Source organism: Tauraco erythrolophus, chromosome 5 (genome assembly GCF_009769465.1).
Source record: "Tauraco erythrolophus isolate bTauEry1 chromosome 5, bTauEry1.pri, whole genome shotgun sequence".
NCBI lineage: Eukaryota > Metazoa > Chordata > Aves > Musophagiformes > Musophagidae > Tauraco > Tauraco erythrolophus.
The window spans coordinates 68,907,154-68,930,791 of NC_141469.1; the positions used below are offsets into that span (position 1 = coordinate 68,907,154).

At 39.2% G+C, this 23,638-nt stretch overlaps 1 protein-coding gene across 1 annotated transcript in view; it reads right to left on the minus strand.

The window, feature by feature from the left end:
* GLRB (glycine receptor beta) overlaps positions 1–20,487 on the minus strand; it is a 47,245-nt gene extending 26,758 nt beyond the window's left edge. The window contains exons 1-3 of the mRNA XM_009992094.2: positions 20,363–20,487; positions 8,522–8,628; positions 5,805–5,872 (exon numbers count right to left, since the gene is read on the minus strand). Of these exons, the coding sequence (XP_009990396.1) occupies positions 5,805–5,872; positions 8,522–8,628; positions 20,363–20,484 (297 nt within the window). The 5' untranslated portion in view covers positions 20,485–20,487. The remainder of the gene's footprint in view (positions 1–5,804; positions 5,873–8,521; positions 8,629–20,362) is intronic.
* Positions 20,488–23,638: the final 3,151 nt, after the last annotated feature.

Here is a 23,638-nt window from a genome sequence, read left to right on the forward strand (position 1 = left end):
AGATAACTTCTATCTCCACTCTTCCTAGTTGTCTTCTATATTTTCTATTTTCATAATTGTTTATTAGGTACAAAGGGTTCTGAGAGAAGGCCTGTGTCTTTTAGAGCAGTGAAAACACTGCTACTGTTTTACAATTATAGCAAAATGCTAGGTATCCGTGAATGAAGGTTCTCAACATATTTTTGGTTTGTCAATGTATTCTACATAACAAACCAATTTTATCAAGTTGTTTATTTTACACACTAATGCCCTTCTACAGATTCTTCTGTTGCTACAACGTGAGTTCTCTTCTGTTGTACTTACTACAATGTATACATTTACAATCCAAAGCAAGTGCTGTTTTGAGAGGGTCATTCTAATTCCAACAGGAAGGAGTTCATTTGGCTAAGACCTCATGCAGAATAATTTACCCTGTTGATTTACCCTGTTAATTGGAATATGGTGCTCAATTTCCCATGTCTAGTCCACCAGTCAGATCAGCCCAGTATTTTTTTATTACATTATACTGTGTAATGCTTTTCCTTACTGCATTGTAAGGAAAAGCAAAGCATCAAAACTAAGTAGAAAGAACTGAGGAAATATTTATTAATATGCGTAGTTCTGAGAGTTACTTGTTTGCAGTCCATTTTTGAAAAAAAATATATGTAGTCTGACTCTTATTTATACAAAGACCTATATTATCTTGTCAAAGTAAAGAAGTATAAAATAATAGTTGATATGAAGTGACTTTGTACTGGAAGGCTCTCACAGAGAAGCTTCAAAATAGGAGGGAATTCAGGTCATGATCTCAGACAGCATCTTTTCAATTATAGGTATATAATTGAAAATTTACTTCACTTACTTCTTGCTCAAGTTCCCATTCCATATGCACTTCTTGTCTCAGTGAAAACAATTAATTTAAACCATATGAGATAAATACTGCATACCGTGCATGCTCACAAGCATTGCACTATTCATTACACCAAAATTAAATTCCCCATAAACAAGTGCATCACTCTAATTCTAACAAAATAAAATGCCTTCTCAAAGCCATAGGCAAATGATAAGCAGTGTCCAATGCTTGCCTTCAGCTTACCCATTCAGAAGAAGGAGATGTTTACATCACTGAAAAGCAGAATGCACTGCCAAAATAAGAATTGGAAGTAAGATGAGGTGGATGCTATTTTATTTCCTTCCTTTCTCTATTACAAATGAACTTAAATATACCAACCAACGTGATGTTGTGACATTTTAAGAACTTAGTTCTGTTCCCATTGAAGTCATTGGAAGAAAAATCTCATTAACCTAAAGCACGCAGGTTCAGACCTACCTAAATGGCTAGAAACTTGTGACGGTGTACTTGCAGAGGCAGGTCACCAACATAATTGAGAGAATACAGAAAATGTAGAGGGAAGCAAAGAGATGTCAGGGTACAGAACTGTGGCTAGCCAGACAATGATGTGCAGAAGGGCTTCTTTTTAGAAGATTAAGAACTATTACCAAATCTGGTAGCAGTATACGCTATGATCTGGTATAAATCTCTTTTAAAAGAAGTCTGCAACCAGTCCTCTCAAATTTGGGCAATGAATTTTAAGATTCAGTATGTGCAATACAATCAGGCTCAATAAGGGCTCAAGAAGTGGTCTGCATGAAGCACACAGTCTTCCTCCTATACATTCTTTGAATATTGCAGAATTAACGGCATTTTATAATAAAGGAGAGTCAAATAGTAATTAAAAAGCCTGAAACTAGGGGAGGTGGAAGAGATATTCATCAGCATTAGAGCTAGGAGGACCTGGTAGGTAAAAAGAATTACAGAAGTATTCTACAGTGCTTTGTTTTCCCATGAAACTCCCAACAGAAGGCAAGATGTTTTCAGGGAGGTTGAAAGGACAGGCATTCTAGGAAATATTTCAGATGTAACCTACTAAGCAGTGGGCATGTGGCCAGAAAAACTCCTCAGGCCAGAAACCAGGCATAGCCAATACATCTCCTTCTGCAAACTGGAGCACATAGAAGATCGTGAAAGGCTTTTTCCAGATGAACTGCACTCATACAAAGAAAGGAAGCGTGATAGTACTGTCAGTTAATAAATAGGAAATGGCATTTTTAAGATTAAAACAAGGAAACCAAATTTTCCTTTATATACATAAATATTAAAATGACCTTTCTGCAAGGTTTTAAAGTAAGGGAGAAGGAGAAAGTGCTATTTTGTCACTTGAGTCAGTGAAGAAAGGTTATACTGCAAGTACGAACCTTGAATATAGATTGCGTAGACAGAGAGTCAGATCATCAGCACAGCTAAAACATTATGACCCTACAGGTATTTATACCAGAAAGGATCTATCCCTAGAAATCCTTGACTGGTCATTCATACTATAACATTTTCTGAATGTGACATAATCACCATATTATCCCACTAATCTGCAGTCTGAGAAGAATCTGCAAAATCAGAGGCAAAGTTAGCAGGGGGATCCTCAACACATAATCTAATGAGCTAGAAGGAAACAAGTTACAGGATTCAAGACAAAGGGAGCTTACTGGAAGGCAGCAGCTCTGATAACAGCTCTTCATCATTTTAGCTGTACAAATTCTTATTCACTCTGTAGTTAGCTAATTTCTTGTTTAATTTTTTCCAGGTAACTTGTTTGATACATGTGTGAAAACATTGTAATTCTCTTGAGTAGTCAACGACATAACATGAACACTATCCTTTCTAGACACAGAGCAAACATTTGCCCTTTGGTTTCTTCACAAGGGCTTGATTAACGCAATACAGGCTTCTGGGCATAGGATCTACACTATGGGTCCTATCTTGCTACAAACCAGTGTTACGTTAAACCTGTCAATGCTCTTCTATAAAGAAATCCCCTTCTCTCTCAAAACTAGGTAGACTCTACCTCAGTGGGAGGTAATCTACTCTTTTTTGCTGAGGATGAGCCAACAGCATAGCTAAGAATGCAATTGCCATGGGACTGGAAGGACGGCCAGCAAAAAAAAATTGAAAATAATTTTATGGAATACCTGAAATATGTGAGGAATCATCAGAACCAGCTACCATGATGTGAAGGCGAGGGACACTGTGGGAGCCTGTTGACTAGTTAGAAGTTCCAGGCATTAAGCTCACAGTTGGCTATTTCAGAGAGGGGTCTAAAGTGGGATATAGGACATCTTGTTGAAGATATTTCCTTCTGCATCTCTTTTAACATCCTTTTGAACAAAAGGAGATCAGCATTCCGAATGGCCTTTTCTCACTGGCACCTACACATTTGTTTGTTGAGCCTTCTACCGTCACCTCACTTCCTATCACCTGGCACCCATGGCTATTTTTCCTCACTCTTCCATCACCAAAAAGAAGGAATCGTCCCTGAAGCACGGCTAAAACAGGATGCTTTACCCACACACAGTTTTTGTGAAAACCTATGAATTGAGGTATTACAGCAAGAAGTGGCTACAGAACCAAGAATCATCACAATACTTTATCAACTGAAATACTTAGAAAAACATTATTTCATAGATTTTGGTATCAGTAATGATATCACTTCAATCAGTTTAGTAGCTTCTGGTAACTTTAAAGACAGTCAAGAAATCAATATTCTTCATGATTCATACCAACGCCTGAGCCAGCAGAGATGCAGACAGACACTCTCTTCTCTAACAGTGAGGAAACTTTTGAGCTGTTCTGTTACTGCCCGCAAATGTCTCTTCTTTCTGAGTGCAAGAGGCCCCTCAGGTCCTTCACAGAGTCGGTGCCTCAGCTCCATGAAACATCTTTCCTGTGATTCTGGAGGTACAAGTTTTTTCATAGTCTAAGGGACTTGCTTCTACTGTTTGGTGCATTCCCCAGACCATCTGAAGACAAGTACCAGGCTATCCCCAAGAGAGCAGTGGTTCCTGAATGTCCACAGGACCCAATGCCCACTGCATCAGGAAAAATTTCTCAAGTAATATATGGAAGAACAGATTAAACGTTTCTTTTGTCAGTGCTCCCTATGATACATTAAGGCAACCAAGAAGTAACCCAAACTTCACACAAATATGCTTAGCTATCATGGTGATCAGGCTGGACGTAGAAATCTAAATAAAAGTATAAATTAAAGTAAGGATGGTGTCCGAAGTTCCGAAATACGGAGGAGAGCATGACTTATCTCACAGAACATCCTAGTAAATTTGTGAGTGACCAGATCAGGAATTCAGAGACAGGCATACATGCATGGCTGTACAGAGCACACTTAATTTTGCGGGAGGAAGCACACCCCTTGCATTCATGTTTGTTACTATTTGGATCTGAGTGAATTGTAAAAAAGCCTCTGTAAAAGTCACTTTTTAAAGCATGCCATAAATTTCAGAAACTTGAAAGAGCCATCTGGCCTAATATACCTGCCATCTTAGACACTTATCTCACTCCTACTTTCCTGCTCTTCCTCCCTGCCCCTCTTTAAACTTCAGTCCCCTTTTTGTTTTCAGGAAATAAATCTCGAAGCATCTTCAGCATACTTACATTCTTTCCTTTAATATCCCTTCCCACAAATGCTATTAGTTGATTACTATCATTTGCACTCAAATCTAAATCTTTATTCACTCCTAGCAAAAGAAACAGAAATTTCTGACCAAGCTGTTCAAAAGCTGTTTCAGCCATCACATATGTTTAACTTTGAGCGGCTCTGCAGTCCTACTGAAATGTCATTAGGGTATCGTGTAGCTGGATCTGAATTTTAAGTGGGTACTTAACTTCCACTGATAACACAAGGTGTTTTATTATTTATTAGCCATATCATGGTTTATTGCTTCTGTGCCATTATGAGTAGGAATGCTGCCTTAGCCACAGCATTAGAAAGAGCGGCCTGGTTTTGGGAACGGCCTCAATGCTTTGGATGCAGCAGATCACCAAAGTTATTTCTAAACAGGATGCTCAGGGAGCACCTCAGAACTCCCATGCTGAGTGCATGCCCTGGCAGGGGCTTCCCATGTACTGGCAAGACATGCTCCCCTCTTTTTTACATAAAAGAAAATCTTGATCAGGTCAGAATATCTTCAACAAATGTCATTTCTGCAATATTTTTGATAGTATTTATTGGAAGTGCCATTGCAAAAAAAGATCTTCAAGTCCCAAAATAATTGCAATGGCTTTGCTGAAATGACTTTTTATTTTGAAATTGATACTGTTTCCTATAGAAACAAAAGTCAAAATTGTAATGAGGATTATTTGATGCTGTTACCGACATGTTGAAACCTTCTGACTGAACTGGGAACACATTTTTAGAAACTTCATTCTTCAGTTTCTCTCCCTCACATAGTAAATGAACAGGAGTAACAGTACGGTCATTGATGATCTACTCCTTTACTCCTTCTCCTTCTATTCCTCCACAATTTATTCCTACCCTCAGAACTACAATAAAACAGAGAACCTATATGCTTCAGCCTTATGCATGTATGTTCTTCTCCTGTCGCATACAGTCCTAGTATTTTCTTTAGTAATACACCAACCAACCTACATAGTAACTCTCAGAAAGATTACTTAATTCCCCTGAACTTAATAATTTATGGAAATAAACGTATGTCTTGGATCTTAGAAACCATGGATTTCCTTTCATGTACATCAGATTCTAAAAGCTATGACTATGTGTGGACAACTATAGAGTGAAATAGATTAACAGATTTATGACATAGAGCACATTCAATCTGTCGCTAACCCCATTAACTCAATTCTCAATGTCTGAAATCATAACAATTATTTCTACTTTATAGTTCATAATCCTTAGCCTGAAATTTAATTTAATAAGAAAATCTCCATGTGTGCTATATTAATTCAATTTCAGTCTTACCATAGTTGTTTCTTGAATTGACCCAAAGCTGTTAATGAAGATGTTGACTGCAACATCAACTGGAATTCCTTTAAAAACAAAACAAAAAAGATTTCTAATGAACTGCACAATCCAGTAAAGATAGGATAGCCTCCATTCGAAGTTTCTTTACACTGGTATCACAATGCAAAGTATTTTTTTATAGGGTCATACAAATTTATCTTTTCAAGTTAGTATATATGCAATTTTCAAAAGCTGTGGTTTAATCTACTTCCATTGAAAGCCAATAGAAATGACAAAAACTCTTTCCAATCCAGTGGTAAGAAAACAGAAAAAAAAATAAATCCGTAGTCCAGAGTGCTAAGCTTAAAGCATTTCACAGATCATAAATTTGAATAATTTTTGAATTCCACGATTTTCTGTTATCATGGAATGCACAATCCAGTATTACTTTTGCACACAGTGTAATGGATAGAGGCAATTCACATTTCTAGCAGTGGACACTTTTAACTGTCAAGGTCATAATGATGATCTACCATCCCAAATTACCTGTTCATGATTTATGATGACACATTTACTTATATTGTAAGAGGATACTTCTTTGTGCAAGTCAAGTACATAATCGTAAAGTATGAATACAGGCAGACAAAAATTGTTGCATGCAGCTTTCACAGCTACCTAGCCTCGGAGCAAGAGAAGGCTGCTCCATTTTACAATGGTTACCAGTTTGCCAAGAAAAATTTCCAGAAGCCAGCAGCTGTGAAGATATTAAGATGGATGGGATTTTTTCCTCATTTCCACAGCCAGGATTCCTGTAGTTTAAGACGGATGGTGTGACAGCTGCTACATCTGCCCTCCGTCACCCTGCGGGAACTGATTGGCAGTCATTTAATCTGGTGTTAACAGAGAGTTAGCACGAAGCAGGGAGAAGTGGCCTGATGATTGTGAGAACTAATTATGGTCCACTGGTTTTATTTAGCACCTATATGTTGAGAGTGTCAGTATGTACACTAGATGCATGCATCTGATCTCCTTTACATTGTTACAAGTACTTAATTCAATGGAATTCTCCCTATTTTCAGCAATTACAGAGGCAACAATATATAAAGACTATTTTGACAAAGTTAACAAATAAAAAGTAAAATATGCCTCATCTAATAGTTTGCTTGTCTGCACACAATATTTCAGTGTACATTCAATAACTAAATTCAAACCCGTTCTCTTGGTTCACCAGAAAATCACTAACATAAAATTTAACTTTTTTCAATTAAATCAGTTTGTTGTTTGTTTTTTTTTTATTTTAAAAATCGCGTCAGTTAAACATGATGCTTTTGGTACGCAATAAGCATCATACTTTGTTTAGCGCCTCATGCATGTGACAGAGCATCCACCACACCACTAGTAGCCAAGAGTGTACTATCTTTTCCAGATTTGAATAGGAAGTACCATCCAAGAAAATCACTCATGTGTGAGGAACGTTTTAACACGGGCAAACCACTTGTCAGAAAATGTTCTGTTTCTTCCACCTCCCTGAGAGTTAACATTGCATGTCCTCCTTTTTCCTTCCATCTTGATTCCTACTGGACTGCCAGCAGGGTTATCAAAAATATAAAGAAATCTGCAACATGCTTTGTGATTTATCGTGCTGAAGAACAGGTAAAACAGAGGCTGGACATTTATTCTTTGTGACAAGACTCAGTGCTGGATTCTCCAGAGAAAAAAAAAAGCAGGTCACTTCCTGAGAACTGAGTTTAATACATTTATAAAACCTAGTTAAACAGAACATCTGAAAATGGTCTCTACAAAAGCATAATAAAGATTATAGATTTCTGAATTTATCATACTATTGATAAGCATGTTAAAAGATCTCTTCATGTACATGTAATTAAATGTAAGTTTTAAAAAGAAAGAACTGACTTATGTAACTGCAGTGTCTGTAATGTAATAAAATTATCTATGTCTTTTTCCACCAGGGAAATAATCTAAGTCCTAGAAAGTGTATCTTACAGCTGTCTGAGTTATTAGAGGTTTTTCAGAAAATATTCCAACCTTTTCCGCATATGTAAGGAAATCACATTTGCCTACATGGAAAATATTCCAACCTTCTCTGCATATGTAAGGAAATCACATTTGCCTACATGGGAGATTGCTAGAACATTTGACTTTATGAGATGTTTTATAGTCAGAGAATGTGTTTAAATTCATTACCTATTCAAAATCTCGAAGTGTGTAAGCTTGCATGCATGTATTGCTAACATATCTTTAAAGGGTTTTAATAACTGCATGGTTTCCAAACAATGATACTGCTGATCCCAACTTTGATAAAGTCATCTTAAAGGATCTCTATAGAGAATTTTAGTGTTTTAAAATACTGTAAAGTAGAGATACTACTGAAGTATTAACTGAAATGTAGGGATAAAAAGACATTTTAAAAACTTACTCTATAAAATCTAACTCTACTTTTGAAAAAACTTCTATAAAATAGTAATAATAACGATATAATAATAGTTTTAAAGCATCATATACTACTATGATCGTGAAATCCTAACATATTACCTTTCAGTTCAAAAGGGTATCTTCTGCAGTTTCCCACTATCTATAGAAATTTCCATTAAAAAAAAAAAAACAACAAAAAAAACGGAAATTTGTGAGTACTATCTACATAAATTTTTTCTGTGTGAAAAGAGCAGAAGTTACGTTCCAAAGATTAAAAAAACAGACTGAAATATCTGACAAACCTTTGAAATTAGGCCTTATCCTGGGATCATAACTGAGCAATAGCCTATTCAAGATATTGCTGGTAGAATTAACTGGTACTCTTGCAAGGTCTTCGGCTGATTGCTGGCTGTAAAAAAAAAGGTGCATAAGTTACTATTAAGACAGAAACAACTGTGTGCTTAAACCTAAGTAATTTTAAAGTCATGCCATAAATGCCATTTCATGAGCAAAATACTTTTGGTATTTTTAGGTTCCACAGCATACAGTCTTCCTTTCTTTGTGGTGGTCCAGTATTTTGCAAGAAACTATAACAAAAGTCAAAGCTCTTCTATATACTCTTAACTGTAAATTTGAGAAAATAAATAAACTGCAATTCCCTAATTGTTCCATTCCCTCCTAATACAAACATCCAGAGGGACAGGATTTCTTCCCTAGTAGAGAGCAGCCACCTGAACTATCTTTAGTGACTGTCAGATTAGGATCGTAAGTAAACTGACAGGCACTTCGTAGGTGCCAAATCACGCAGAGGCTTTTGGCAGTCTCTTGCTCTCACATGCCCGAGACAGCTATTCCATAGAGCTGGAGCCATTGTAGAATCTCCTTGTCAAGTGCTAATAAAAGCTTTGTTATGGAAAACGAGGCCTTGGACTCTCCTCTGGTTTTGCAGGGGGAATTTAAACATCTCCATTCACCTTGCTGTTATTGTGTTGGGAGTTAAATTAAAACCATTGCTAAAATTAAAAAGAACCTGTGACAGGTAAATGTAGCTACAAGAGTAACATGAAATTGAGTGTAATAAAACCCAATAAGGGTGCATCAGTCCCCACCCCATGGACTTTACGCACCTGGCAGGCTGATACCGTCATGTAAATGAATTTATGAGTTGTCAGTAGAACCTGTCCAGTGATGTTTTCCAGTTTTGAATCCTGTCTTGTAATCACTTTTCCATCCATTTTATGATGACTACTCTGCTGACTTTCTGTCATTATAATTTAGTAATCCAGATGCCACGTGAAAATAAGACAAACACCCAACAGAGGCATAAGTCATATGCATCAACACTATTACCTCTAGCAAAAAAAATGTATGAACACATTTTAAAATATGAGTCAGTTTATTGTCTAAATGTTTTCCATAATCAGTATCAGCTGCTATTGCCTCCTTTACCCTACTTAATTTCTTTTTTTCATTATTCTTTCCCATATCAATGTCAGCTTGACAGACCTATGGGTTGTTCTTTATAGCATCTCAGTTCACTGCTAGTTTTCTTCTCATCCTTCAGTGTCCTTCAGTTTCTTTCATGTCCTCTAGGACTTCTGCATTATTCAAACATTTATTGAAGAAAATATTAACTCTCCAAATGGCTCACGGCCAGCTTAAAAAAAAAAAAAAGTTGTATGAATGTATCAGACTTCCTGATTTTAAGATTTCCAATTACAGTAGCTCCTGCTCAGAATCTTCCTTAATGAATGTTGGGAAATTAATTAATTAATAAAGAACTATCACCGTTGCATGATACCACTACTTGATTGAAAACTGGAGATGAGGCCAGATCCTAGCCCTTGCAGAGATTTTATGAATAATCTCACCTTTAAAATCCACTGTTTTAATTCAAACCGTATGGGAAACAACAGGAGCAATTGAAGAAGAGCTGCTGGCTTGGTAGCACTTACTATGCTTTCACAATGTGATTTAATCTCCTCAGTTAACATTTAACAGTTAAAATGTTTATAAATAAACCTACGCAGGAGTTTATTATTAAAAACATGTCAATCATTTAAGATAACATAACTGCATTTTATTCTATCGTAGTCTCCTTGACACCTTTTGAGCATTTTATCCTTCAGAAACAAAACAATCAGATTTCTGTTTTCCCTCTTGCATTCAGGATATTACTGAAACCTAAAGCTACATATCTGTTTAACTATTTGCTTGTATTTGATGCTATACACAAGGGAGAAAAGTACATCAACTCAGCTAAGACAGCAAGTAACCATCCAATTCTCCTTGAAATTTCAGATTACTCACCAGTGGCTAGCAGGATTTGTATGAATTCTGAAGGCTATCCAAAGATGTAGCTACCAAAAAGTGTGTATCCACAAGTATAGGTTAAACTGTATCACACAGGATGAGAAAAAATCGTGGAGCAGCTTTAAGTGGCTGCAGTATGTAATTTCCCATCCATCTCTTGCGAAATGCACTAAAACTGCTGTCACATTTAAAAACTGCACAGGTGAATGATTTGTTCTATCAGCACTTATCCAAAGATAAATGGTCCACTAATAAAATTAGGAATTTTTTACTTTTAGTAAAATATGTTACCTTCCACTAATATGTCCTTATTCTGTGTACGATAAAGCCACCTATAATCCTGGGTTGCATCCAAAGAAGTGTGGCCAGCAGGTCAAGGGAGGTGATTCTGCCCCTCTACTCTGCTCTCGTGAGACCCCATGACGGGCTGAGAGAGTTAGAGTTGTTCAGCCTGGAGAAGAGAAGGCTCTGGGAAGACCTTCTAGCAGCCATTCAGTACTTAAAGGGGGCCTACAGGAAAGCTAGAGAGGGACTTTTTACAAGGGCATGTAGTGATAAGACAAGAGGCAATGGCTTTAAACTGAAAGAGGGGAGATTTAGATGAGAAATAAGGAAGAAACTTTTCACTCTGAGGGAGATGAGGCACTGGAACAGGTTGCCCATAGAAGTAAGCTGTGAATGCGCCATCCCCGGAAGTGTTCAAGACCAGGTTGGATGAGGCTTTGAGCAACCTAATCTAGTGGAAGGTGTCCCGGCCCATGGAAGGGGCGTTGGAATTAGATGAACTTTGAGGTCCCTTCCAACCCTAACCATTCTGTGATTCTATGATTCTATGATTCTACAATTCTGTGACAAAAGGAGGGTTTCCTTAACACAAGCAATAGGATTTCTTTCTAAATCATATATGCCCAGTACTAATGAAATATCAAACTAAAACCAATTAACAACTAATGAACAAACTTAAATCTTATTTTTTTTTAATTTCTGCTATGGATTATACAAAGAAGTTCATTAAATAGTAACGATGGTAATCTGAACCATGCAGGATAACATGGACACACAAATTAAATACAGATGCTCATAGAATGCAATGAGGAAAAGAGGAAAACAGTCTGAGAAATTAAATGAATGAGCATCAAACAGCAAAATAAAGCCAAATACAGCTGACAGGTTTATTTGTCTCTCCAAGTAAGAGGAATAAGGTGGTAGCTTTGTGAGATCTGAGCTGCAGTGCAAAAGTACATTAGTACAAATACCTGTTCAGGGTGTTCGTTGAAAGATCAACCATGAATTAGGCAAAGGACAATTACTTCTCTGGGAAGACAGCGATGGGATGAAGAACGAGCAGCAGCACTGCTTTCTGGTAAAGAACATCATGATCACATCTTCTGCAAGTTGTTGGGTAGTGTTTTGAACTTAGACAAGTGTAATGCGCACATATTTGTCCACATTTATATAAGAACCAAGTGATATACAACAGCATTGGCTGGTTTGAGTTGTGAGAAGCAGCACAGAGAGTCAGTAATTGCTAGTTCTTAAAGGTGACTTTGAATGAAGTGGCTGGAATAGCCACTGGAAAAAAAAGCTCTGCTGAGTATCAGTTATATTTTCACTGCGGTCTTTTACCACATGCTGTCCTTGAACTATCATCCTGAATAGCACTCATGCGATGAAACATCACCACAAGGACTGGATTTCCTTCTGAGAGCCTTGCTGATCAAAATGCTTAAATTCCACCTGCAAATCAATAAATCATACGTGTAGCTTTTGGTGAGTTAAGAGGTTATGCCACTTTCAGAGTGACAGATGAGCAGAAGGACTTAACCAAACAGTCAGTGGGATGGGATGGAGGCTTGGAGGAATAGGCTAGGACTATTCATGGCACTATGACATTTACCTAAAGCCACTACCACCCCTGCTTAATTGGCCATTCTGGAAAGAATTAATGATAGGCAAACGCGTAGGCTACATCAGAGAAAAAGAATTTGAGCTGAGATGTCCCTGCCTAAAAGTAGCAGTAGTTCACTTTGCTAAAGGCTGTTTGATTCCCATATAACAGTCACACTAATTGAGAAGTTTTTCCTTACTTTTTCTTACTCAACCTACAATTTGCACATTTGTGAAAAGCTGATAACTAGCATAAGATTTGCCCTAGATTTCCAACAGTTGTAGCATGTGGTGTAATTTTAATAGATTTATTTCAACTTGCGTTGAAATAGGAAATGGAAATGCAGCAGCATTCCTCACAGTAATCGATGAGTTCTAATCAAAATACGATGAATACCAAACAAAGCGTGAGGCAAACAAAGTCTCACACTTGCTATATAGGGAATATAAAAGCAAATAACAGTAAAGTTAGAAATTGCCTTAACAAAAATTTTGCCTAAATAACAATTTTGAAAAAAAACCACAACCAAACACCAAAAAAAAAAAAAAATCCCAAAGTATGTTTTCACTTTTTGGGGAAAAAAAAAAAAAAGAGAAAACAAATAGTATTCTCAAAAGTGTTCTCACTTCTACAAACAGTGTTGTCAAAAGCTAGAAAGAAAACAAAGTACAGCTAGTCTTTCAGTATAACATCTCTGTGTGATATGACTGGCCTCACTCCGGTCTTTGGGAGGTTACTCCTGCTATCATTGATGAATAAAAGCATGACTTTAAATACTCTATTTCACAGGAGATGCACTAAGGTGTCCATCTCCTCTTGCACTGCAGCTCTACACATTTTATCACTGCCTTTGATTAATATTTTCAATTGATGGCAACAGATAATTATTTTCATAATTCACTAATCAAAATCCACAAGTTTAGATAAGCAGACATGCATGCCAGAAGGGAGCATATATTACACGTGGTTTGAAATTTATATAGCTTCCTCATGTTAAGCAAATGTGTCAGAAGACATTATATCTCTATGCTTTATCATGACATTTAGGATCTCAGAGCTCACTGAAGTTATAAGGAGTCTTCATCACATGCAGTGCTACAGGAAGATGACTGGAGAAAAGAATATGAACAGTATTCTACACAAGTGAGAAAAAGAACCTTTGCTGTTGTTTTAATTCACCTACTGCCCTGATCTCTAGTCTTAAGATCCCATTATGCTGAAAAGTCTCTAATTTTAGAAGAGAATGTGAATATACTTTTTACTCATGGCCTGATAATCAGGAAAAAAAAAAAAAGACATGCCACAGGGATGTATTCACACACCAGCTTATAATACACTGTAGTCCAGACAGTGAGGTAGCACGCGTATTCTACTGCTGGTGTTTGCTTAGAGTGCATAGCTTAGATAACCTCGCACTAAGCTTTGCTTTTGCATAGTTCTAGCTTACTGCCTGACAGACAAAAATATATATTCCAACTCACACTGTTAAGTTATCTCCAGCAAAATTTCCTATATATTGCTGAAACAACAGATTTTAGTACAGTTTATCTAATCTATGTGATGGAAACTGACACTTTAGTCATATAACATGGCAGTGTATATATGAGAATGATAAAAATAAGTTTTGGGAAACACAATATCTGTCATCTCACCATATATTGTAAGTACTATTTCCCTGATATAAACTATCAGTGTCCTGATTTGCAGGCATTAGATTTTCTGAGTGCAATAACTCAAAGCTAAAAAGCAGGTTAATACAAATCAACGAGATACTATATAACTGTTCTGAGGGATCTCTATGATCTCCAGTATGCTTAATAGCTACATTTTCAAACTCACTGACATCTCTATTACCAGGAAGAATAATTATGATGTCTCCAATGCAAAGTGATATCACTCAAATTACATTAATGCTATGGAACTCTGAATAACTGTTTATGTGTCCCCACAAATGCAGTTGATTACTAAACACCTAAAATTAGGACCTAAATTTGGCAGTAATGCAGTCTGGTGAACAAAGGGAAAGGCTCCTTCATAGCAGAACTTGAAACAGAAACCCAGATTGGGCACCCCAAATTGTGAACCCTGAATTGTGGGGTGAAATAACTCATCTTTCATCTCCTATTGTAGACAGGCCAAAGAGCATAGTCTTCTGATGTGGGCATGTAAGCAATCTTTCTGAAGGTGGGTGCTGTGAATAAATAATTCAGTTAGTGTCACTACTTCAGTCCTTGTCTATCAGAAACCTTGAAGTCCAACTTTGATTTCACATTCAACATTGCCAGGGTTGGACACCTTAAGGAGTGTTTATATGGTAATCTGAAGTGTCTTCTTATTATTCCCTAAACTTGAGAAAAGCAAGCTGATTCATCTGCTCACCACAGAGACGACAGCCCCCAAACCAGTAGAACCAGGTTAGTACGGTACTTCATCCAACCTGACTAGTACTGCTCACAGCAAGCTAACCGTGCTTCCATTTCTTAAAATGAGCTTGCTTGCTCCTAGCTTAGGCATCTCTGCATCCTACCAAAGTCATCACCAAAGCGACCCTTGTGCATAAGCGTTCTGTTGTGTCCTGATACCGCATGCAGACATGAAACATGATCAGCATCCAGATGTTTAAGCAGAACTACAGACATTTTAAAAGCAGTTTATCATCATCAGTTCCTTGTCTCAGTTGTTGTCCAAATGCGGTAAGTACTGAGACAATACACGGATCTTGGTAAAATCTAACCACTTTGTATGGTGATATAAGCAGAGATACATTCTATATAATTTGTCTTTCAAATATCCATTTGATGGAGCTGAGAACAGAATTTAGTCCTATGGTTTTCCTTGAGATTAGGTTTCAGGAGTGTCATTTAACATGCAGATCCAAGTATTTTCTCACTCTGGAGGTTGTATATGAAATACAAAGTCTGTAACTTCACCACACAACTGTAGTGTCTTATCACCACGGTGTTCTGAATAGAGTAAATGCTGCTCACTGAGAGGGAGAACTACTGAATGAGAACCAGCCTACCATGTTTAGTTAGTATTTTACAAGAGAACTTAGGTTTTGCTTATATAGCTTTATCTTTTACTCCCCAGCATGTTTATCCACTCTGAAAACAAATTCCCAGACCTCCTGGAATGTGGCCCTATCTGTCCCCGACCAAGGCTTTCCATGAGAGTTACATGCTACAGAATAATTAAACCATTGACCAACTGCTGTTACTATGGGGCAAAAGAATTTTTTATAGGAACCAGGCCTGTGCTCTGCAATGTACTTATCTTCAGAATGACTGTGAGATGTAATTGCCTCCACAACCAAATTCAGGCTTTTCTTTCAACTTCATTCCATCTTCTCCCACAAACTTTATCAACCCTCCCATCATACCTACAAATGAAAATGTTCACAAGCTATCAACAGTGTCTTCTACAAGATGGTGATGAAGACAGAGATAATTCCACTTTCCCACCATCTACATTTTGTGGATGATCACACACTACAGATAGAGAGGCCACGTACACCCGAATGCTTGATAGAAGTTAAAAAAGTCCTTGTACATGAGAAGGTGGAGAGGATGCAAGATGCAAGATATACTTTCAGTTTTCTACTTTAGTCTTTATGGGAAGAGCATGTCAGAAGCTGACAGCTAACCACGAGAAATTTTAGGACAGGCGTTCATACAACTCTCTGTTTTAAACGCATCAAAGGCTTTTTTCCCCAGTTCTGCTGTCTTTTGTTGTTATTTTTTAAAAGAAGCTGTTTATTGAACCTTGGCATCTGTGACCTTTCTAAGCTTCTGCCCTGGCAGATGGCACAAGCCATCTTTTCTGGAGGGCTTAGAGGGCCATTTCACAGTTTCCGAAGTAGCTGATATGCTTTATTGAATACAAGCCAGAATATGATTTGTACTCCTGCTTTGTGCATAAAAATGTCTCTATAGATATCATACAGTATTTAGTTAATCATCTACATGGATATAAATCTCCATGTGGAAAAATGCATACAGGTGAGAAGGAACACTATTTTAAAAGCACAGTCTCGATATCCAGAGAAAGAATGAGATTTAGTGATTGAGTTTACACTCTTAGCATTGCCGCAGCATTAGAGACGCTGTGGGATCTTCAGAAATGAACACTGTGCAAGTGAACAGCTGAGTCATACTAAAATTATAATTAAGAGGGATAGTTGTGATTATGAACAGAGTCGTAACTGATTTTGATACCTGCTATTTGACTCTCTTACATCTCTACGCCTTCTGTAACACAGTCATAACCAAATTTCCCTTTCCTTATAATTTCATTTGTCTAGAGGTCTTGAAAGTAGTTTTAAGGAGAGACTTCTGGGCTACTAAGGACTAGGGGGAAAACAGCAGCAGCTCACACATCATAAAACAGCTGAAGTATTTATTATAATGTAACAAAAGGAAAAACATTTTTCAGCGGGGCTCTTAGAAAAAGTTACAGCTAAGTGTCCAACATATTTACCAAAAACAGGTATTATGAGGAATTACGAAGAAATTAATAAGAAGTAAGTAACAAAGGTAATACAGCTGATGGGTAGTCTACGAATCAAGAAAGTGATCAAGTAACCAAATCCATCTGTAGTTATATCGAAATCATCTGTATTCAGTACAGTGAATTTCAAAATAAGCATTGCAAACAGAAGACTGTAATCCACAAAATTCTTATTTTTTTTTCTTGAGGAGATAGACTTGTTTTTTTTGTATTTTTTTATTTAATATTTTCCATGGAGACAAAAGACAAGAGTTTTGTTACACTAAAGCTTTATATTCTATTGCACTACGCATCTGTGGAATCCAGCTTCTCAGATTTATGCTGCAATACTCCCTATTACAGGATTTTAGGACGAATAAATCAATTTCTTTGTTAATCAATGAACATTCAGGAATCAGACACAAGTATAACTACTCTACGTTTCATCTGCAAAGCCTGAGGTAAGAAGGAAAATGATCTAAATGTAAGATGTGAAACCTTAAATCTGTTCTGAGTGAGCATTAAATCAAAACAAGAACCAAGTGATTAATCATCAGCTTCATGAACTCGCTTGATAAAAAAGCTAGGAAGAACAGTTTCAGAAATAAATGGAAATGGCCAGTCAAGCCAGTATCACGCAATGCACTGAGAAGCACGGCGTTACAAACCATCACAAGTAAGAGGTTTGCTCCAAGATATAAAATAGAATTTTCCTAAATGAAGGAAGCAAATATCTGTTTATGAGACAACAATGAACTTTTTATGGAGTTTCTAATCAGCTTGTTTTCAGCCTATTCTAATAGTATTTAATTCATGCCAGGAGGGTGCATTTGGTGAAAGGCTTGTATTCTGGAGCGCCATAAAAGGAAAAGTTCAAGTATGCTCAGTTTTCATAAAAAAAAATTCATGCTAAAGTCCCAAACCAGTCTTATAACCATCCATTTCTTAATGTCAAACTAAGGAACTCAAGCAGCAACATCAGATTCAGCATAAATCTTTCCTAGAAAATTATTTGCACACATTTGAATTTCATTATAAAGTTTGTAAAGAAAAGACTGTTCCGTATGTAATTATGAGTGTGGTATTTTGTTCTCCTGAGGAGGTAAAATTTAGCTTTTCACATGTTGTAAGGAAACAATAGGCAATAATTCGTTACAATTAAGCTTTAAGTTTTATTGCACCAGTAACCAATGCAAATTAAAGGTAGATTAAGATTTTAACTTATAAATGTATGTTTTCATTAGGAATTTGTACCATTCAACTTTATAAATGATGTCTAGAAGACTTCTCTTGTGCTTTACTAGTAAATTTTTCATTCAACCTCTTCCTTTGAGACTATTTTTGGTCAACTATTTTTGGTGTCTCTTAATTCTCACTTCACTCCATTGTGTTTTGAGTTGTTTCGGGGGAAAGATTCCTTTTTTTTTTTTTCCCCGCAGGAAAGAAACTGTTAAGAGTATGCAGCCTTTTTTATAATGCAGAGTGTCACCAAGTAAACAAGTTTCGTGAAACATTATAAAAAACATGCTGATGATTGAAAGTTGGCCATCAATAGCCTGAGTTAAGAGAGCATTAGATAACTTCTCTCCAAGACAGAACTGACTTTCACTGCGCGCTCACTTTAGAGGTCTTTTAGATGCCAGCCACAAAAACAGCAGTCCTGCAGCCCGGCTATTACAAGTGGTTGCCTCTCAAGCTGCGAACTTCAGCCAAGTAAGATAAAGACAACCTGTTCATTATTCAGAAAATCCGACAGGGCTTAGTGCTACAGCAATTCATTCTAGCTAGCAACCCTGCACACGTGACACGCTGGACAAATACTGGATCCCGCCAGAATTTTCTTGGAAAGCTTCAAGTGGCTGCAATGTAAAAGTATCAGTTCAAAACTTTTCATGTATATTGGTTATAAATGACATCATATTTAGTGGTTGCAACATCAACTGGAATAAAAAAGAACAGGGTACCAAGAAATACTGTGCATAAGAGTACGCACACAAAAAAACCACCCTCTTATCAACATAAAATGGCACCAATTATTTGAATTCTAATTAAGGCCAAGGCAAGAAGAGATGGGAAATGCTGGCTGCTTCAATGAGACCATGGAAGGTCCGGTTTCAGTTCCCAGCTGTGCAACTCACTTTCTGAGGACTTCAGTGCTTACGCCTGTCCTGGTAACTATGACATCTTTCTCCTTGCTTCAAATCCTCACAGTAGCTCAGACCAAAAGCTGCATACAGAGTTCAACTTAACTATTCAAAAGGGATAGAATGGATAGGGGCCATTTCAGATGAGCCATGATCACATTTGAGACTTGTATCTTAATGTATTCAAATCCAAAGGTACCTCTCATTTTTCAAGTTTGATTTAAAAAAAAAGAATGAAAACATTGTATGTAGAAACTCTCTAAAAATTCTGAGTTACAAATAAACATTGCTGTCAATATTTAAAAAGAGTGGGAACTTTTAAAAGTATTATTCAAACATGGCTTCATTCTGGCTATTCTACTTATTTTTTTTCTTTTCTTTTGAAAAAGTCTATTAATGTCAAATAGCCAGTCTCATCTTCCAGTCTTCTTTCATGGTCAAAGAAGAAATGTGGTTTTAATTCGTCTAAACAATTTTATCATTTCAGGCATAGTGCTCTTCTACGCTTATTGGCAACTTACTATATTGCATCGATCTTTTCCTCGGATATTTACAGCATAACACTAAAAAGATGAGCAAGGCTAGCCAAGAAAATGACAAAAGAGGTCCTTGCAAATAAAACTTTTGTGCTGTCCTATGGATCACAGTTGAAAACGTGGTAGGCATTAGAAAGAGGGAGTATTTTTAACATCAAGTAATCATAGGTGTCCAGAACACATTCTCTTTTCAGCTGGGCAATCACAGATCTTAATTTCTGTGTTTTTACAGAAAGATTATTCCATAAGGGCATGCTTTATAGCAACAATCAATCCACCTCCATAAAAGTTACAGTACTGCAAATCATTGACGGAAGATGCTGAAGACCTTGGTTCTATCCAACATACAGTAAGAATATGTGTAGGACAAGCCTTCTCTTACAGAACTAAGCTAACCAGAAACCGACTTTCCACACGACAGTTTTGCAGGCTCTTTGCTTTTCTCAGTATACCTGCAACACGATGCTAGAGAGTATAGCACTATGGCACTACATCACCACGTCCCCATAAACAGCAAGACACTGTTTTAGCAACACCCCCACAAAGAAAGAAACAATTTGATGTGGCTTAAGATTTTTCCTTTCATTAAAACAGAGGTCCTGCTGCAGAAGAAACACACTCCTTGAAAGAACTGGTCAAACCCTCTTCCTCCCACTCCCACCCCAAACCCCACTCTCTCAGCAGAAAGCATCACCTTCAATTGTCACATAATTTCCACTGTTAAAAATATGGCAGGATCACCATCATAGAAAAGCATAAAAGAAACAAGGAACATACGATGGACATAGATATTGCTTCTTTTTCCCCTTTCCTTTCTTTGAAGACTTCTCTTTGGAATAGACTTCTTCAACCCATAAGGAGAATGAGACGAAAAAGAAAACTGCTAGTAAGAGCTTCATTTTGAAGATTAAGCTCCAGACTGTGGCAAGAGAAAAGAAAGAGGTTTATGTTAGTAGGGCTGGATATGGCAAATGGGAACACACATGCTTATAAAAAGTTAACAAATGGTTTGGGTTTTTTCTAAAAAAAAGTTTGATCTTAGTTGCCTTGGGAGAGAGAGTCTGTTGAGGTGTATCTCTGATAGAGAACCAATTCAGGCAATTTTCTCAGTCAAGCAGCTTCCCAAAGTTAAGAGAATGACAGTGAGGAAAAGATTTAAGTGCAAGTTTGCTCCAATATGCTTAAGAAATAAACGTGGTGTCCTTCAAAGGCTGCCTACCTCAAAATCCTCAGAAACATGGAAACAGAATTCCTCACCAAAATGTCACACATCAACTATTTTAAACGTGGTTAAATGTGACCAACGAGTCACCTAGCGAGGCAGAGAACTGCAGGCCCTCTACGACCTTGCACAGATAAAATAAGAATCATTTCAACGCTGGTTATGAGAGACAGTGCAAATTCAACGCACAGAACGTGAACATAAATGACTGTTTTGCATGAAGCATTCCTGCTGCAGAGCCGGCACTGGAAGGGCCTTGCAAAGATGACTAAACACAATCTGCAACACTCTCCTTTCCCACGCCGTGTTCATTCCAACATTTAACTTCTCACGGGCAGCAGCACAGACCCCACAGCCCAGGAGCTGAGCCCCTGCTCGGCCAGAGAAGGCCCCACACGACACCCCAGACATTTTCCACTTGTTTCCCATCCCGCAGACGCTTCCCAGGCATTTCCTTGGGCCAGCGGAAGCCTCATGGATGCCTCAGCACCAGCTGCGTTTTCCACTTTTTCATTTTATTTATTTTGAATTCTTTTGAAGGTCCAGTGGCTGCTTCTCTCTCCCTCCCCCTCATCTCCGGGAGGCACTGGGATTCTTCAGTCCACTCCAGAGACCCGCAGCCCCCTCCTCCCCGCCCCGGCCGGTAGCGGCCGCGGGGCCGCCGCCGCGGCCCCCCTACCCCTCGCCCGCCCTCCTCGCCTCCCCGGCACGGCCCGAGGCCTCCCGCCAGCTCCTCCACGGGGGAGAGAGCGGCCTCCGGAGGGGGAAGAGCGGGAAGAGGAAGCGAGCGGAGCTCCCCGCGGCGGCGGGACGGGCCCGGGCGCTGCCCTGGGGGCAGCACCCCCGAGCGCCGCCGGCGCCCGCCCCCGCCCCACCGCCGCCACCGGCCCCGCCGCCACCGGCGCTGGCCGAGGTGCTGACGGGGCCTGAGCCGCGACGCTGCCGCCCGGCCGGGCCGGGCCTCTCCCGCCGGACCCGCGCTCCTCCGCCGCCCCTTCCCCTGCCGCCTCGCGGGCCCCCCGCCGCCGCCGCCGCCGCCGCCATGGCGCTCACCGCCGGTGCGCAGCGCTCAACGCCAGACGCTCCGCCGCGCCCTCCCCGCTCCGCCCCTCCCGCGATTAAAGCCGGTGGGGAGCGGGGAAGCGGCATATCGCGGCGCGCTCGGAGCGACCCCCTTACCTCCGACGGTGCCCTCCGCGGCCAGTGAGCATGTGCGGTAGGCGCGGCGCGGCGCCCGCCCAGTGAGCATGTCCCGGCCGCCCGCTCGCACATGGGCACTGGGAGAACGGCGTCTCCGGCGGCGGGAGGGCCGAGGCGGGGTGTGCGGGGCGGGGGGACGGGGACGTACGTCCCCGTCCCCCCGCCCCGCACCCCCCGCCTCGGCCCTCCCGCCGCCGGAGACGGGCATGGTGGGGCAAAGCATCCTCCGGTCTCCGGTGAGAGGAGGATGCACTCGGTGGTGTTGGCGAGAGATGTCTAATAGAGTTGGCAGGAGCGAGGGAATATTAGCGGAAAGGGGCCGAGTAGGATGGGAGGAAGACAGGGTTCAGTGCTACATAGATTTTTTATATATATATATATATAGGTGTTTAGTCAATAGTTATCATCGCTTCTTTAAAACGGCAGACTTGCCCCGTGAAAAAGCAAGGAGGTTCACTTCGGGGATAGATGCATATCCTTGTTACGACGGATGTTGGTTTGCCAGATGCTGTAGACTTTAACTTCATTATAAATAGAGACCTAGCGGGATGGAAATTTCGTACGTAAAATTCTTTCTGGAGCTCCTTGTATCTCACGCTTACAGAAATACACGTGTGTGCTGAACGTCTTGCTTACATCGGCTGTTTGGCTTAAATTTTAGAAATGGACAGAAATCGTTATACAGCTGAGTAGTCTTAGTTTACCAAATGCTCACTCTGCCATTATAGTTCAGAGGTTTCATCTCCGATTTGTCTCACATTCCTTTTAGCGACCAAGTCACTGAAAATTATGACCGTTCCCAAGTCTTCTTTATCTTCCAGTCTCATTTCTCATCACTCCTAGCACACACTGCCAGAGCTTCAGTCTGCAGTATGATAAAAGAGCAGCATCACCTGAAAAATGCGTTTTATTCTTCAGAATGGATCCAATGATTGAGAGTAATACATCAATAGACACTGTCTGCAACATCCTGTAATCCTAATCACGCTTCTTTGTGAAGTCCTGTTAGAGTTTGGGCTATAATATAATGGCAGAAAAAAAAAGAAGAAAATCACCTGTTTGGCAAAGGAGAAGTAAGTGGATGAGAGACGTGATGAGCATGCCATGGCAGGCAGCAAGCAGCGTGTCGATTCTTTAACACCTGAATGCTGGGTACCCTCAGTGCCACTTTCTCAGCGTTCCCATCCTAACTGAACTATAGACACACTGAAAATAATTCCATGTCCAGAATTTGCTGCCATATGATATACGTATACTGCCATATACATACACATACGTGCACGCAGATGAAAAATCTACTGGCATGGATCAGTTTAAGGTCACAGGTCTCTCAAGACACAATTTTCCAGCTCAAACATAGGAACTTGCAAAATTCAACAGAGTGAAGTTTTTTCCTGAAACAGAAAGCAAAGCCCAGAGGCTTCCCATAACACTGTCTACATGTGGGGTAAAAAAAAAAAAAAAAAAAAAGGCTTATTTTTTTTAAACCCTTCTGAACTTTATCTCAGGAATAGAAACCAAGATGCTGTAGCTGTTCTAGATGGACTGGCGTAAACGTATTTGAGACTGGGTACCCACTGATTGCCATTTCCATTTTCCTGCATTTTTGTTGTGTTACTGGGAATAGGGGC